General features: G+C 37.9%; 1 protein-coding gene across 6 annotated transcripts in view; it reads left to right on the top strand.

Annotated features, from left to right (window-relative positions):
- The window catches only part of CCDC120 (coiled-coil domain containing 120), a 1,397,471-nt gene that overhangs the window by 1,206,088 nt on the left and 172,457 nt on the right, over positions 1–18,926 (top strand). For 5 of the 6 annotated variants that reach the window (XM_044080396.1, XM_044080398.1, XM_044080397.1 and 2 more), the window contains one exon: positions 17,404–17,460. The exons of the other annotated variant lie outside the window; for it this stretch is intronic. In XM_044080396.1, coding sequence (XP_043936331.1) covers positions 17,404–17,460 — 57 coding nt within the window. The remainder of the gene's footprint in view (positions 1–17,403; positions 17,461–18,926) is intronic. 6 annotated transcript variants of the gene reach the window in all.

Here is an 18,926-nt window from a genome sequence, read left to right as displayed (position 1 = left end):
GTCCCGGACTGGCCACACCAGCACAGGTACCCACTGCTGCGCAGCCTGTCACCCCTGCCACCATAGACAACTACCTCAGATCCCAACTTTCCTGACCCAGAAGAATGGAGAATTCATGCATCCCCATTTGCAGACCCTCAACCTGGTAGCCTGGCTTATTCCCTAACCTCTCCTCAAACTGCCAGCCTAAGCAAACAAGTCCTAGAATGTCATACATGAGGCCAGATGCCCCAGCACTAGAAAATCCTATGCTGACAAGTGGAAAAGGTTTTACACCTGGATACAGGCTAAGGGAGCCAAAAGAGCACAGCCCTCCTTACCTCTCATCCTAGATTACCTAGCAGACCTACTACACAGGGGGGTCCATCCTTCTCTTCTATTAAAATTCATGCCTCTGCCATCTCTGCTCATTTCAGCACAGAGCCACCTCTCTTCTCACACCCTCTCACCAAACAGTTCCTAAGAGGGGCTAACAACCTAAGGCCACCCAGAAGAGCTCCTACCCCAGCCTGGGACCTTAACTTTGTGTTGGAAAAACTCACCCTACCACCTCTTTCATGCCTAAAGTGGTGTCTAGTGTGGCTCTCAACCAATCCATTCATTTGACCACCTTTTCCCTAACCCACAAAACAAGGAGGAAAGGATTCTGCACTCTAGATGTGCACAGACAGCTCAGATTCTATCTGGATAGACTAAATCTTTTAGAAAAACTGACCAATTGCTTGTCAGCTTTGCAGCAGGGGCAGAGGGCAAGGCCATATCCAAACAAACCATCTCCAACTGGATAGCACACGGCATCAATTTCTCCTACAAACAGCATGGGAAACCACCCTCAAAGGGGGTCAGGACACATTCCACCAGGGCAGCCTCCACCTCTGCAGCTTTTTTCAGTGGGGTCCCCACCAGGGACATCCTGGAGGCTGCAACCTTCACCAAGCATTACCACCTGCCTATCTTCTCCAAATCCAGGGCAGGCTTTGCCACCACAGTCTTGCAGGGCATCCTAGCCAGCCCCCAGTCTTCTTGACTGCTTCCACCCTTTTCTTTAGCTTTGGGAATTAACCCAAATGTGATGACTGCAACAGTGAAACACAAAGAACATAGTACAGTTGTGTACTTACCATAAATGTAGATGTTCAAGTGTATTCACTGTTGCAGTACTGGTCCCCCCCCCCCTCTCCATCCCCCTTGTCTCTCTCTCTCTCTCTCTCTCTCTCTCTGTCTCTTCCTCCCTCCTTACAGGGAATTTTTGATATTTACTTTCTACTGGTGGTGTTCTACCATAACCTAGCTCCCTATTTGGGGGCTCCCTGACAGTTGGGGCAAGAAAACCTGATGTTATGGCGTTAGCTGCCTGATTTTATACCACTGACAACCTGTCATCAGTCCTGGAGTGACAGCAACCGACACAGAAATACTAAGCCTCTGGTATTTGGGCCAACTGAGTGCTACCCCTAGCAGGATAACCCAGATGTGATGACTGCAACAGTGAATACACTCAAACATCTACATTTATGGTAAGTGTACATAACTGTACTTTGTAAAAGGCAATCATCATCTGTTTATATTTTTATTTTATTTATTTTACATTTGTTGACCAGGTAGGTCCGACTGGAAACAAAGTCCATTTTCAGCTGAGGCCCGGGGAGATCAGCTCCAACACAATACAAGAACGATAGCAGTTGAGAAAAAAAAAACATTGATTATATATAATATTAATAATAAGGTCCAAGAAACTTCTGGATAACTGAGGGTGAAGCAATGAGATATAAACTTGTTGTAGGTGTCCAAAAAATCTCCAAAGGTCTCCAAATGATTAATTAGGTATAATTTTATTCCAGACAGACAAGCGCTTTCGCTAATGATAGCTTCATCAGGTCTATAACAGTACAAATGAATTAAATTCCTATTTTTATAGTCTCTGTGATCTAATTAACCTTAGTATCATCATGCATTTAAAAGGGAAACGTCACAACTTTTAAAAGACAACATTTTTTGTGAATAAAAACTACGTTTCCTTCTAAAATATTTATATGAAAATAAAGTGTGTTAAAAAACTTCATTGCTGTTATACATACACACTGCAAGGTATATAAAAAATATATATATATGATAAAAGCATTTAATTATTAAAAATTCTATTGAAGTGTGTAATAACCATACCTAAATTTCCGTATGAATATATGAATGTGATAATATGATTCATCTAACCTGTCATAGTTATGCTGAGTGATATATGTAATATGTATGAAATCTGTATGTGTATATTACTGAAGAATGGGTGTGTGTCTGTAAAAAAAAATATATATATGTGTATGGTACCTAATTGTCATATTTATATGTGGGCATGTGGGATGCTGGTACAGTAAAGATACGTGTTCTGTATGCGTGTGTGAACATGTAGTTCTATGAACCAAAAATCTTACCTATTAAGAGTATGCTAAATGAGTGTATGAATGAAAGAAATAGAAATGTGTCCTTAAAGAATGTTATGTACAAAATATTAATGTTATCTGATTGGCATACTCATGTATACAGCCATGCTGAAACTGCTAGTGCAGAAAGAATATGTACCTTAATAATGGTATTACTGAAATAAATCTTTATAAACATCATAACGTGTGTCAATAATAACTAAGCAAAGACAATCAATATATATCATTAAAAACATAAACAGCAATAAGGGCTATTATATGCATGCTTAGTAGAACCCTTATGAAAACTTCTGTCAACATATATATGTGTACTATTATATAATATCAAACAACTATAAATTTAAAATATATTAAGTATTCATATATTAGTGATGTTTCTCAGAATACAAATCCTAGATAGACAGATACCACCATTGTACTTAAACATAATCAATACAAGTACCTTCAAGATACATATGCAAATATTGGAAATCTTGTCTTACTTAATTTTCCTTCTTTTTCTCAATTTGGGTTTTATGGATACCCTCTCATTTAAACCTTTCCCACTGTCTGCTCTTAATCGTATAATCCAGTCATTCTCTCTGTCTTCCGTATGATTCCGAATATCTCCTCCTCTACTATTTGTTGGTATAGCTTCTAGGACTCTAAAATGAAAGATATGCGTGGGGTCATTATCTGCCACATGTTTCGCTAAAGCTTTATTTTGATAGCATTTCTTAATGTGATACACGTGTTCTGTAATGCGGTCCCTGAATCTGCGATTGGTTTTTCCTATATAGAAACACATACACACTTGACATACTGCTAAATAGACTAAGTTGGAGGTCATACAGTTGGCTACAGTAGTGGTCTTGAAGATTCTCCCTGTGTCCGGATGTAAAAATCTAGTACTTGTGTCTATATATGAGCAAAAATTACACTTGCCACATGGCTCTGTGTGTCCTATGTTGGAAACTGATCGATCACCCTTGGTGTCACATAGCATCCTTTTGAGGTTCTTCCGATTTCTATACTGAAACTTCGGAATAACACCTACAATGTTCTTTATCTCTTCATTTATATCGAAGATACTCCAATATTTACTTATGATGTCCCTAACCCTATAACTATCAGAGGTGAATGAAGTCATAAATTTCACAACTGATGGGCTATACTCAGTCCCTATATTGCTATATGGGTTGTCAGGACCAAAGTATGGTGTAGCAATGGTTTTCCTCAAGGTGGGTACATCTCGTAAATTGCTCTCCACCTCATATTCCTTGTATCCTCTCTCTGACAACCTGCCTTTTAACAGATCTAACTCTGAGTTAAAACCCTCTATTGTAGGGTTAAGTCTGGAGGCCCTTATCCCCTGTCCTCTTATGATATTTTTAAATACAAATGAGGGATGCATGCTCGATCTCTTTAGCAGTGAATTGCTATAACAGGCTTTACGAAAAATCCCTGTGTTAATCATCCCATTGGGCAACTTCTCTATATATAAATCAAGGAACTCAATCTTGTTCCTTGAATAGTTCAGCGTGAAGATAAGGAAGCCCGATAGGCTGTTCATAGTTCTGAGAAATAATTCTAGTTGTTCAACTGTTCCTTTCCATAGAAGGAAAACGTCATCGACAAAACGTCGGTAAAATATAACCTGTTCTACAAATAATTCTGTTTTAAATAACACCTCCTCCTCCCAGTGCGCCAATACCATGTTAGCATAGCTATTGGCGCACGGGGTGCCCATGGCAACCCCATCCACCTGTTTATATATAGTGTCATCAAACATAAATATGTTGTTGTTCAAAACCATGTCCAAGAAATATAATATTAAATCTATCTTATCCATGCTGTAGTCACTGTGTTTCTTTAGGTAGTCAGTGATAAAACACAATCCTTCCTTGTTCGGTATGACTGTGAATAGTGACTGTATATCTAATGTTGCAAAAATGAGAGATTCCGATTCAAATCGATCACCAATACATTCATATAAATCTAATAAAAATTGTTTCGAGTCTCTTAGTACAAACTTGTTGTTATTCAACACAGGTCTAAGATTCTTCTCTATGTACACAGACAGGTGTTCAGTTACCCAATTCCGTCCTGAGACTATCGGTCTCATGGGAGGGTTAACCGGGTTCTTATGGATTTTCGGTAATCCATGCATGATCGGAATTAGTGGTTCCTTAATCAGTAAATAACCAAATAAATCTTCATCAATCCTGTTATTATGAAGAAAATCCATTAATATATCCTTGATTGTTGAGATGATGTTCTCTTTGACACTTGAATCAATAATTTGATAAAATCTATCACCTAGCATGTCTTTCATAGCTACAAAGTATTGATTTAAATCCATAACCACAGTCCTCCCTCCCTTGTCTGCTGGCCTGACCACAATGGTGTTGTCAGCCTGCAGGCTCCTTAACCCCAATCTCTCCCCATGGGTTAAGTTATCAGAGTTGAAGTGCCTCCTATCTTTGTGTTCATTGTAGTACTTGTGCAATTCATCTTCTGTTAGACGTTGATAGGTCTCTACTAAGGGATGATTTATAGGAACAAAATCACTGAGTTTCTTAAATATGAATTTCCTATCTGTTGGTTGAGTATGGTTAATGTCTTTAAATTGTAGTTTCAACATTACGTTCCTACAAAATAATTTCAGGTCCGATATAGTCTCTGTTATCCTGCTATTACTTTTGGGTATGAAATTCATGCCCTTTTCCAATAGGGAAGTCTCATCTTTTGTTAAAACTCTATTGGATAAATTGAATACCGAACTAACAGTTATTTCTTCCACATTTTCCTCAATGTTTGATTCTGAGGAAACTCTTCCGAGTATTTTCTTTTTTGGCGCCCTCTGCTCACAGAACGAGTGCGCCTTGGACCCTTTTCCAAGCGTATAGGGAGGGGAAAATAAATATTCATAGTTGTCTCATGACCTGTCTTCAAGTGAGAGTCCAATGTTTTCCTTCTCACTACAGCCTCTCCATTTCCAACATTCATACCCGAATTGTTTTTAATCACTTGAATTGTTGGATATAAATTAGTGTCTTCATTCATGCTGGGATGCATGATATGAATGACATCATTGGAGTCATTTGAATTATTGCTGTTAGTAGATTCCTTATCTCCTATCTGTTCTATATTCACAACTTCTTCATTAGCTAAATCAACATGTCGAATACTTCCACCTGTCCTGGCAATTGTGGTCTCAGAAGTATTCATATTATCTCCTGAAGTTGTTGTTTCATCCATGTTTTGTTGTAAAACTGTCATGGAGTCAGGGGTAGCAATACTTCTATTAACATTTGAATTAGAAATATTAGCATTGGTACTAGTATTAACATGGTTGCTGTTGATTACCCTGTCAACATTTCTCCCTCTTGTATTAAAGTTCGTGATGTCTGGCCTTATTGCTGCAGTATTGTCTGAATTGTCTAATTCGAATGTATTCTTACATGCTGTATTCGCATCTGTATTCCCTGTACTATTTGAAACATTTGCATTAACAAGTGGTAAAGTAACATTTAGTGCATTCGGAACATTAGAAACATTTGAAAACACATTACTAAATTCTTTGGCTCGATTTGCATTGCTGTTGTTATTATTACTATACCTCGGCCAAGCAAAGACTTGGCCCAATTTAAAGTCATTTAAGTCCCTGCTAATTTTGTGTTTCTTCTGTGTGATCAGCTTTCTTTCTAATGCTGACACACTATCTAGGACATTTTCAAATAAAGGAGTTACAGTACCTTCTTCAAACTCGTTGTATATAGCAGAATATTTATCGTTGATGTCCTTGTTTAATGCTTCCTCTTCAGGCATAAAAAAGTTTATTAGTAGTTCCAAGTATTTCCTGCTCGCTTCTAAATTTAACTTCTGCCAAGCGGCCAAAAGTTGAGGGTAGTCTCGCCCTTGGCTAGGCATATTGAATATGCGCAAGCCTCGTGGTACTATGTTCGCCTCCAAGCAGTATTGCAAGTGCATACGCTGCACTTGTAACCTCTTCAATTTGAAGAAATTCCGTTCGATGCCCTCCAGGAGATAATTTAACTTCTCCATGTTCGTAGTGTCTGCAGTGATGTCATCATCCGTTGCCAGCGCTTCAAGCCGCCAGGCCGACACAGCCGTACAGTTCCAATGTTGCTTAAAGCGGCGATGTAGCGGTCCTTTCCTCTGGTGTTCACCTCGAGGATTGTAGCCAAGTTCGATGTCTTCCATTCTTGTAATAAGTATTTTCACCACAAATAAACACTCTGAGGTTACCTTGCAGCAGGATGCAATTCGCAAATGGATAATCCCTCAGTGTAAAAGTAATGCCTTCAAAGGAGTAACCTCTCAGTTGTAAGAAAAGACTGTACTCAATGCTCTGTAAGGTGGTTAACAAATAAAATCAAAGTTAGGTAGAAAAGTGTGAAACCACCACTACAGTAAACCCCTCAGTTAGAACTAGAATCACAAATAATAAGGTCCAAGAAACTTCTGGATAACTGAGGGTGAAGCAATGAGATATAAACTTGTTGTAGGTGTCCAAAAAATCTCCAAAGGTCTCCAAATGATTAATTAGGTATAATTTTATTCCAGACAGACAAGTGCTTTCGCTAATGATAGCTTCATCAGGTCTATAACAGTACAAATGAATTAAATTCCTATTTTTATAGTCTCTGTGATCTAATTAACCTTAGTATCATCATGCATTTAAAAGGGAAACGTCACAACTTTTAAAAGACAACATTTTTTGTGAATAAAAACTACGTTTCCTTCTAAAATATTTATATGAAAATAAAGTGTGTTAAAAAACTTCATTGCTGTTATACATACACACTGCAAGGTATATAAAAAATATATATATATGATAAAGGCATTTAATTATTAAAAATTCTATTGAAGTGTGTAATAACCATACCTAAATTTCCGTATGAATATTAAATTTTAGGAATAAATGTAGTTAAGAAAGGAATACAGATAGAAGTACATTCAGACAGTCAGTGTTACAAATTTCCAATTTTTTGAGAGTAGTAATAAATTACAAAAAATAAATTAGATAAGTAAATTACATACATTATTTAGATTTAGTCAGGTTTGTCACAGTGGCATATCCATTTTTGTTCCAGGTGTTGTTTGATTGAGGCTTTAAGTTGGTCTGGGGAGGAGAGCATGGTTATGGCATCTGGAAGTTTGTTCCAGGTTCTACTTACAGAATTTGCGAATAGAGCAGTGCCAGCAGCATTGTTAGTTTTAGTTGTTTGTATTTGTAGCTTATTGGATGAGCGGAGCAGTCTTGTATTATTATGGGGGAAGATGTAGTGACTAAGGGCTGGAGTATTATTTGGGTTCTTTAGGATTTTATTAGCCAATATTAGCAGGTTATACTTGACAACATTGGGAAATTCCAACCATCCAAGTTGTTTGAGGTTAATGCAGTGGTGGGTTCTGAAAGGAGAGAGCCCGTAGCAAACCTGGCGATGTGATTATAGCAGCCTGTAAGTTTATTAAGTTCAGATTTACTTATGTTTTCTAGAAGGGGGGAGGCATGTAGGAGGGTTGATAGTAGGTGCGAGCGTGCAATGGCTATTTTAGCTATGGGGGTGAGGAAGGTTTTAACTCTGTAGAGTGAACCAAGTTTTTTGTTTATGGTTTTGATTGTCTGGCTTACATGGAGGTCAAATTTTAAGTAATTGTCTATAGTGACACCTAGCAGTTTGGTATTGGGGGCAGGGGAGATGACTGTCCCATCATTAGCTTGTATGGTAAAGGAGAAGGGTATGGACCTTTGGGTTGGTGGAAATATGAGCATTTTGTTTTTTGGGGGATTTAGTAGTAGGCAACGTTTGGATAGCCAGTTTTCTATAGCAGTAAAAGTAGCCTGGGTATCCCTTTTTAGATCATCTGGAGATGTGGCTGAGCAGATCAGAGTGGAGTCATCAGCATATTGGATACAGCTGATGTTTGGTATGATGGTAGGGAGATCATTAATGAAGATGGAAAACAATAGTGGTCCTAGTATGGAGCCTTGTGGAACTCCGATAGTGTTGGGTAATAGATTTGAGAGCTTATTCTGCCAGAGGACTGCTTGTTGCCTGTCTTTGAGATAGAATTTAAACCAGAGAAGGGCACTGGGATGTAGACTGAGAGTTTTCAGGGTTGAAATCATAAGTTGATGGTCCACCATGTCAAAGGCCTTGGAAAGGTCTAGGAAGAGGGCAGACGAGGTGTGGTTATTGTTGAGGTTATCATTAATGGTTTAAGTGAAGGATAATAGGGCAGAGGTTGTACTATGATGTGGTCGAAAGCCGTGTTGGGTATCAGCCATCAAGTCGTTCTGGAGTAGATGTTACTTAAGTTGTTTGTGTATACATTTCTCCATTATCTTAGCAAGTGGGGAGAGTGTGGCTATGGGTCTGTGATTGGAGTATTCAGTAGAGGGACCTCATTTATGTAATGGAATAACATAAGATGTTTTCCAGATGTTGGGAATTTTGGCTTCGGATATGGTTCGGTTGATTAGGATAGAGATTGGAAAGGCAATAGCGTCTACTGTCATTTGTAGATATTCAGCTGGGAGTTGGTCTGCAGATAGGGTTTTAGTTTTTTGATAAGCTTGCATATAAAGGAGGTTGGTACAGGCCGAAAGCAAAATAGGTTTTGGTTGTTAGAGTTGTTAACTTCATCAAGGGAACTTTGAGGTAGTTGGGTGGCTAGAGCTTGAATCGTTTCAGTAAAGAAATGATTGACGCTGTCGGCAACCTGTTCTGGGGTTTGATTTGAGTTGGCAGCTGGGTTAGGTGTTGATGTTTTACCTGGATACATTAATTTGTTGATTCCAGCCCAGAATTTTTGAGGATTATTCTGATTATTCATCTGTAGCCTACAATAGTAGTGTTTTTTATCCAGTAGGACAAGTCTTTTTGTTTCATTCCGTGCATGTCTATATTTATTATGATCCTGGGGATTTTTGGTAGATTGCCAGGTGGCCCATAGTTTATTTCTACTATAAATTTTTGTTCTTGTTTCTTTGGAAAGCCAAGGTACATTATTACCTTTACTCTTTTTAGGTGGGCAGGAGCATGTAGGTCTAGGATTTCAATAAATTTGTTGTTAAAAATAAGTTACAGCTTCCTCTAAGGTGAGATGCTTTAGTATAGTCCAGTTGCAGGATTTAAGTTCCAGTTGATGTTTAGCAGGATCAAGGTCTCTTTTGCTTCTAACTTTCCTGAGCAAGGATTGTTGTGGGGTAGTATCTTTTTGTTTAATTATATAGGTTAGGAGATGATCACTTAGATCATCTGAAAAGGGTACCTGCAGTGTACATTAGGGGGTTACTATTTACAAGTATCCAGTCCAGTATACTCTCTTTTTGGGAGCGTTTATCAAATCTGGTAGGGGTGACTATTGTTTGAGTGAATGTATGAAAGTTGATATGAATGGAGGGGGATTTTGATGAACAGGAGCCCCAGTCTATGTTAAAGTCTCCCAGGACTAGGGTTTCTTGGGTATACTGAGAGGATAGCCAGTGAAGAGTGTCCTCAAGTGTAGCTACATTATTTCCTGGGGGAATGTACATACAAATGATATTAATACTTTTACTTTTATTCAGATGGAATTTGGTAGCTAATATTTCAGAGTTATTGATCTGAGGTGGTTGAATATTTTCAATAGTTACATTCAGTTCAGATTTATAGAGGATGGCTACACCCCCCCTTTCCTCGTAGCCCGATCTAGTCTATGTAGATTATAGCCAGGTGGAAGATTTTCATTATTGGTGGATTATTGGTGGTAGATGGTTTTAGCCAGGTTTCAGATAGACATAGTATCTCAGGGGAATAGACATCTAAGAGGGCATGAAGTTCATGTATTTTTTTGTTTATACTTCTTATATTAAGATGGCAAATCAAGAGGGACTTGGTGAGTCTACTGATTATGTTTTTGTTATAGCTATCTCTGTTAGATGGTGGATTAGGGGTGATAGGGCCAGGATTGGGGTGAATATCTCCACAGATTATAAGGCTTAGTCTGTACTCTATAATGGTATGCATAAGTTTATTTAAAAGTTTGTCAAAAAGTCTGGCTTTAATACTGATGTGGCGTGGGTTGGTACTCTGTTGGATAATAAATGAGGATAAGTTTTGTCTTGTTTTAGTGTCCTGGTTTAATATATATCTAAAAAAGGCTGTTTTTTCATTTGGGGACATGGTGTGTCCTACATAGCAGTGATACCTGGTAAGATGTTGGGTTTCATACATAGTTACGATAAAGGTTGCAACGAGGGTGGGTAGTAGGGTATATAGGAACATTTTGGTAATATGTAAGTTTGGGTTAACTATTGTGAGAAGCAAGTACATGGGGAAGGGTAGTATCACATTAGAGGGGAAGGGAGGTGGGCGAGGAGATAATGAGGGCTGTTTGCTGATAGGTGGGGAGGATAGAAGAGAGGGAGAAATTATACTAGATTTGATAGGTTGTAGTAGTAGTAGGGGTGTGGCTGAGTGCTTTTAAATGTAGAGGTACTGGGTGTCGGGTGGGAATTGGGGGCAGGGAGGGGTGCAGAGCGAGCCCGAGCGCAGGGAGGGCGAGCGGAGCAGGGCTAATTCATTAAACAAGTGGAGGTCTAAGGTAAGAATTATTTAATAAGAAGCTGACACTTTTTTGCCTGAAATATGTACTAATTGTATTAGTTTTTTGTGGTTAAAACTGTGTAATGGTCTATAATACTATAGTAAGGGGGAACCTTGGAAAAAAAATAGAGTGGACAAAAGTATGAACAGATTTAAATATTAGCACACTAACTGCTAAAGCTATGCATTGGAGTTAGAATTTAGGGAAGTTTAAGGCTATGGGATAGGAACTAGAGATGCCTTTGAACCCAGAGCACGCACTAATAATATTTAGATATAGATACAAGTTTCAGGTATTAACCTTAGAGTAAGATAGTTCACTCCCAGGTGGGTACCCTTGGGCAGTAGGTACAGGATTACTCCTTTCTGGGCGAGATTCGTTTGGTTTTGTTAGAGGGGGAGCCTCCTGTAATTAAACATACAAACAGTGTAAGATTCTCAGGCATGGGGATACAACCACTGATCAAACAGGCCTAACTTACACTTTTGTTATAAAAAGAAATCAGTTTTAAAGTAATAAAATATGCATCGTTATTCAGCATAACATTGCTGCAATTGGCTTCGCTCAATGATTCAAATAAGTCAAAGTGAATAACTAGAGGTTTAAAACATTACAGTTCCCTGAAAACATAGCACGCTATGGCTATTAAGAGGTAGTGACTCTTCTTTTCAACAGTTTAAATGCAACTTTGGTGATAGGCATTTTTGTAACAGAGTATACGCATCTATTAGATAGTGAGGCAACCAGGTAGCAGTAAGTAGCTGCGTTTGACTTAACATTCTTACATAAGCATAATCTACCTCAGGTACTGTTTATAAGTTTAAAGAAACATAATCCAGAGAAATATTCCAAGTTATAGATTGAATCGCTATATAGGTGTTCGGAAACACAGCCAAACAGCAAGTAGCGTTCTAAGTATACGTGCAGTTCAGTACTGATACTGCTGCGTTTTTACTTGCAACAAACATTTGAACATATTCGCCTCAGCTGGTGTATTGGGGACTTAATTGAGTCAAAAACCCTGGTAGGCACTTTAAAAACAGACAAAACACACTATAAGGCTGTGGATTATTATGGCGAAACAACTTATTGCTTTAGCGTTCAAATGCACGTGCAATTCAGCACTGAGAGACTCGAGAGCTTACTGCCTATCAGCTCAAGTTTTTTAAGAATAACAACACATTTAGTACATAAAAAAAAGCAACTATGATACATAAACTTTTAGGTTTAAAGAACAGAGACAGTTTACACAGTTTATGTATTTAAAATAAGGCAAATAACATACCAGTTGAGAGAGAAGGACGCCGACTGGGTCTAAAAGCACCAGAAGTTCTGAAAATGCCGGTTTCTGTAGAGATATTAATAACCTCTGTTTCGTAAGGAAACTGGGAGGGATTTAATAAGGGAAGCAAGGCTAATTCATTAAATAAGTGGAGGTCTAAGGTATCATCCTTGGAGAAGGTAGAACACTATTCAGTGCTAGGCTCATGTCTGCCTGGGACTCATAATCTGAAAGTTCTACCATGTATGTCTTCATATATTCCAGGGAGGTACATCTCAGGTCAGTGGCACCCACGTGGAGTGTGACAGAGTGAAATTGATACTTGTGGTTCAGTATCCTGAGTGCATGTGTGGATCATTTCCCCTGACAGGCAACTGACTATGACTGTCACCTTGCTCAGGCTGGTAAAGGGGGCATCAGTGTGTCACACAATCAAGTCTCCAATGACCAATATATTAAGTTGTGTGGTAGTTTGCCTTAAGGGCTTAGAGGTTCAGACATTGTGAGATGTGGCAGTATGTTTCCTAGGGAATGCTATCTTTGTAGAGTGTTTGAGAGGTTGCTGAAGGCAGCATATGGGAGACCTTTGAGGTTTGGTAGATTGCATTAAAAGCCTCAGTGTTTGTGAGTTTGTGTCTGATCAATAGTAGGTGTAGTGTGTGTATTACTGGCAACTTGTTTGGTGATATCCGTGTCTGTATGCAAAAGCTTAGCCTACAAAGACATAGTGTAACTACATTTCTCACATACTGAGTCAGTTTACTTAAGAATAAGGTGATTGTTAGTAAATACAAGACAATTGCTACACCGCCTCAAGATGCGAATTTTCACCAGGCTGGCTACAAAGACAGTAGGAAAGTGCACATCTGTGGCTGTGGATCCTCATTTTGTGATCTATGAGGGCTGTGGCATTCAGGGTTTAGAGATGTGCCTGGAGGAGAGGTCTAGGATTGATCTAAAATGACAGTCTTGGGGTAATGCTTCTCAGTGGGCAAACTAACTGCTCTATATTCAACTAGATTATTTATTTTATTTATTTACTTATTGACAGTTGTTTACTGGGAAAGTCCGACTGGGCACAGGTGCCATTTTTCAGGAGAGTCCTGGGGAGAGAATCTCCAAGGTATCATATTTAATGCAATCATTATTTACAGTAACAGATTTTATAATGCAGTTTCGGTGAATACATGACATAATAGTCAGTATAATAAAATGTGTATTGATATTCACAAACATTAAATGTCCAAGCCTTGTACTGAGACTTTATAGGTAGAAGAGTGATGTGTACGACAGGTAGGAGTAATTTAAGAAATACAATAGAGTGAGGTATTAGTGGAGATGAGCAAGTGTCAACAGAGAAGTAGTGATGGAGTTAGTAATTCAGTTGTGCTAATTAGAAGTAGGTATTGTATTTTAAGAAGTACAATAAAGTGAGGTAAGTGGATTTACCCACAGTTGGCTTGGTTTGGTCACTCAGGCTTTGCCCTCATGACCAAACCATGCCAAATGTGGGTAAATCCAGCATTACCCACACCCAGCCATGGGTTATTGCTATATTGTACAACAAGACTAAGGTGGCTTCAGCAATGAGAGTAGGCAGTACACAGTGTAGGTGGCCCACTGAAGGACCAAAATACATGTGGGGTAGTCTCACATTGTTTGATGATGTCACGTCTCCTCTGATCACTCCTTGTCATGATGTTATTTAAAGTAATATTTTTGGAGAGTGAAAAAGCATGTTGGACATGAGTTATGGTTATAGAGTTCATTAAGGTGGAAGTGTCACAGCAATGAGTGAAAAAAACAAAAATGTTAGTTGAATTAATTAATTCACACTTAGCAGTGAAATCTCATGCTTCTAGCAGTCTACCAACATCCTTGCATTCCTGAACATCTTTTAGAAAGCAAGTTAAAACATATAAGAAAGTACAAATACCTTGCAACGAGTGCTGTTTTAAAAGTATGAAAATGTTGTGTCATTAAACTTGTTCTTTATTTGATAAAAATCAATATACTCAGAGTGTTCACATCAATTTAATATTATAATGCAAAATGTACAGCTTTATATTTTTATGTAGACTATCACTAGTATTTTTTTCATATATTGGAAATCTTCCAACCTAGACATATAATGTTAACAACACTTTGGTTAGTTAGACTTAGATTTTTATATGACAAGGGAAAACAGTTCCTTTCTGCATACTCATCTTTTGAGAAAGTAATAGAAACATGAAACTTACTTTTGTATAGAATGTATGCATACCTCTCAACTGTCCAGATTTTTGCAGATTATCCGGATTTTGACCTTGTATTTCCTGTCTGCTACTCATAAAAATTGTGGCTTCTTGACAATTCATTGAGAATTATAGTCATTACATAATGACATACATGTGAGTTTCAGTCTTCATATCATGGTAAAATACATGCTAACACAAATACTGTTATTCTAGCAATTTTCTAAGTTCATAAAAGCAATATTTAAAATCTGTCCATATTTTTGGGCCTTTGTCCCCTCCATTATTAAGCTTTGTCCATATTTCATGCACTAAGGCATTGAGAGAGGTACAATGTATGTAAAACTCAATATGGCTCAAGGTGTACAACTCATAATGCAAATGTTATTGACAATTTTCTTATGCATCATCTTAGGTTTCAGATGACATCATATAATACTTTATGAAGTACTTAGATTTGGCAATATTAATGCAAATATGGAAGCAAAAATAATTTTCATAAAGGCTAACAATTGGCAATATCTTTAGTGTATTGCATTATAGGTTGGCAGTGGTAGTGTTTTTTCTGTCTCCTACCATGGCATTTCATGTTATGCCCCTCACTAATATGTAGCTCACTCAGTTATGAAATATTAATGTAAATATGGAAATATACATCAGTAGAAAACAAGGGCTACTATTCTTAGTTGCAGTGTACGTAGGTAAACAATGGTAGTGTCATATTGTTCCTCATAAAATGTCCTTACATACTGGATATTACTAATTAGTAAGTCACTTGATTAAGGATGACCACACAAAACAATGTCACTATGCCACAAGTAACTATGAACAAGAAGTGAAACTAGTTCAGAAGGTGATATAGGTTTGAATGAGGTTAATGGCATTGGAAGGAGAAAGGTAACCAGATGATACTCTAGAGGATGGCTTGCCACCATAACAGCAGTCTGGTGTCAGTAAGGAAGTGAATCATCTGAAAGTTGAGGATGTAACTAAGAACTTGGAAGAAGTGAAGATGAGCTTATTGTTTATATTTGGATGTTGAATGGATATGTAAAGGGGTTGGAACTACCGGAGGTAGAGGTGGCCATGACCAGCAGACTGCCATCATTCCTGTTCAACACAAGTGTGAAATAAGATGAAAATCTGTGGGGCCAGGTGGAATATATGCAGCAATGGTCATTCATAATGGAAAACAAAACTCAAAAGAAGAATATGAGACTCACTGGAGTTTTGGAAGAAGGATTGAATTTAATGGATTTTGTCAAAAACAAGATGGCTGAATGGATGGGGTTTACTAAATCATCATTTGGAACTAAGAAAGTGATAAGATTAAAATGTCTGTATAAAAAGATTACTGTGGTGTAAACCTAGGGTGATTTTCATGCAATGTCAACATATGAGAAGGAGCAAAGTAATGTATCAGCTGTGGCAACCAGGAAAAAAACATGGTAATGGATTGAATGGTGTGTGGATTACAGTTGCTAATTTTACAACAGAGGGTACAGTTTATGGGCATTATCAAAGACCTGTAATGTAAAACATAGCCTGACTTTTCCAGTTGTGTTAAAAGTTTATATTAGAAGGTGTACTAATATTAACGTGCTGAAGCAGTAGTGACTAAAGTAAGAGCAGTCATTTTGAGAGGTAATAGAGAGTGATTATATTGACAGGTAAATTGCGTTACTAGATTGATTATATTGACTGGTAAATTTGCATTACTCATGGTGGAGGAAGGCTGAAGTAGCAGTAAGCTGAAAGGAAAAGAATGAATGTTATAGGGCATGGATTATGCACTGAGATGGGATTAAGCATTCCAAGGATAGTTTTTTTTTTTTTAGAACATTGTTCTAGAAAGTAAATTTGTTTTAGAATTATTGGAACTGAAGATTGCATTACTTTGAAGCAGACCCCCCCTCCTAAATTTGTTAATTTTTATATTGAGAAATGTTGTGGCATCCTATATCTGTTGAAGGATACTTAATATAAAACAACTTTTTTATGTAGAGAAAGATTGTAATTAATCAAAATTAAATAGTTGGTGGCTGTGAATTTTTGAATTCCTGTAAGTCTAGACCACTAATGTAATGGTAAAGAGTAATTGTACAGGACATTGTGTCCTCCCTAGGTTTCTTAGGTTTGGCACTGGGTCGGAGTTTTAGGGTTAGAGTTTAGGTTCTTTCAGGGTTATATAGTAGGGTCAGGTGTTGAGAAGGCACCTTTGATGGCTGATGAATGAAGACTTCAACTGTTAGCTTCTGAATTTGATTGACAGGTATAAAATAAGAATATCTAGAGGGTCTACTACAGCTTCTTGTTTTAGTAGCGTGCTACACACTTGCCCAAATAACTCACCCTATTTCATTGTTCTCCTCTCCCTCTGCATGTTGGTTTTGAGTATTCTGCCAGTAAATCCAGAACCTTCTACTGACTCACATAAATTCCAGTTCCATTTTCTCTTTCTGCTTCTCAGTTCTCCCAATTGTGCATCAGTCGACTTACTGTCCTGTACCCTGAAACTAACTACAGAAAGGCAGTACCAAAGAAACATACAAACTGTAAAGAACACGTATTGCTTACTTGCATTATATTGTGTACTAGCTGTGAAATGTTTGTACCTTGTCTGCCTCATGAGTATTGCACCGGAAGTCTCTGTCTGTTGTTGCAAGAACTGAAAGACTCATGTTTTAAGAAATAAACACATGGTCTAGCTTAAGTTGTCATTCCTCTGTGTCATCAACAGTCATACATGTTCATACATTTCTGATATATCAGTAAGTCAGGGAAATCAGTCTAGTAAAAACAACCCCCTCACACAGCACAAGATGCTTACGTTTTCATGCTTCCTTTTTAGGTGATGGTGCTTATTGTCAGCATTCAGGTCTGTCAGAATGTACCACTCATGACACTGGTAAGTATCTGCGTTATCTTTGTTTACTTTTGTTTGAACTGTTCGTCAGTTGTAGAATACACTTCTAATTAAATCAGCTATATCGATCTAAACTGACTGCAAGCCTTGTATGATGAACTCGAAAGATGTTTAAGTGAAATAAGTAAGTGTTTATGCATTGAGTTAGAGGCTGCAAGATCATCTGTAGATAAGCCTTTCAGAATCTTATAAAGCGTGTATTGCATCCTTTGCAATCGTCTTGTTTATTTTTATTTTTGGCGGGTGTGGGGAACAGCTGCATCACTCTCCTCAAATTCACTCACACCTGAATTTTATTACTTCATGTGTGATTATAATGGTTTCTTTGGCATGTCCCATAAAAAAGTAGGTTCTCAAAATGGCAAAAAGTAAATCCAGGGAACCGTTGATCTGATTTACACTACTGGGTGGTCATGATTAGAATTTTATGTCCTTGGCAAATGTTACAAAGTTGTGTACAACTAATTATCAGTATTTCAGGACCTGCATGCATATTCATAACATTTAAAAGCAGACCTTTTCTACTAAGATCGCAAAAGATTTGTATCCAGGAGCTACAACATCTGGTCAGCATCTGCTTAAGGATTAACACCTTCATAAGTTATCTGCAACTAGGTATGGACATTTTACCAAGTATTAAATTGCAAAATACATGTCTTTAAATGTACCTATCATACTTTGGTGAATGATTAAATAACTTTCTGGGATGATATCCTTTTTCAGAAGTGACCCCAGAAATGAGAGTATAACTGAGTGGACTAAGCTAAACTGTAAATGTGCTTTAGCAACAATTTGTTTTGTGCTTAAGAATACAATAATGAAAATATACATAATATAAGATAATGTATTTACAGGATTAAAATTTACAGGATTTAAAGCATTATTACTCGTATATTAAAGGATTATTACTCATAGGTTCATAGGTAGGTACTAGGCTATTGGCCCTAGGGCCTATATAAGCCTAGCCAAAAAATGTACCCTGGCTTTCGCCACCCAAGAAAATTATTTTCCTGTGTCCCTGTCGAGCAGAGCCACAGAAGTGATCCCTGGGGTGAATTTCCCATCCAATCATCAAGATTTTTCTTGAAGAGTGCTAATGAGGAGCTCTGTTTGACATAGATAGGTAGTCTGTTCCAGAGTATGGGAAATCTCTGGGACAGGAATCTATCCCTCCAGCATGTTCTGTTTATTGTGGTGACAAGGTTTAGGTCCCTAGAGCGTGTAGCTCGGAGGGATTGGGATTTCTTTAAGTGGAGCATGTCCAACAGCTCTGGGTTTGACATAGCTTTGTATGTTAGGCAGAGATCACCCCTGAGTAGGCGATATGCGATGGAGTAAAGCTGTAGTTTTTTGAGACGGTCTGCGTAGAGCATCTGTTTGAGGCCAGTAATCCTCTTTGTGAGGTATTTCTGTGGTCTTTCCAGTTGTTGTAGATGTCTTGTAAGGTG

This window comes from Protopterus annectens, chromosome 8.part0 (assembly GCF_019279795.1).
Source record: "Protopterus annectens isolate FY-2018-M chromosome 8.part0, PAN1.0, whole genome shotgun sequence".
Lineage (NCBI taxonomy): Eukaryota > Metazoa > Chordata > Ceratodontiformes > Protopteridae > Protopterus > Protopterus annectens.
The sequence above is the reverse complement of the archived record's forward strand: the minus strand, read 5'-3'. Positions and strand labels throughout refer to the sequence as shown.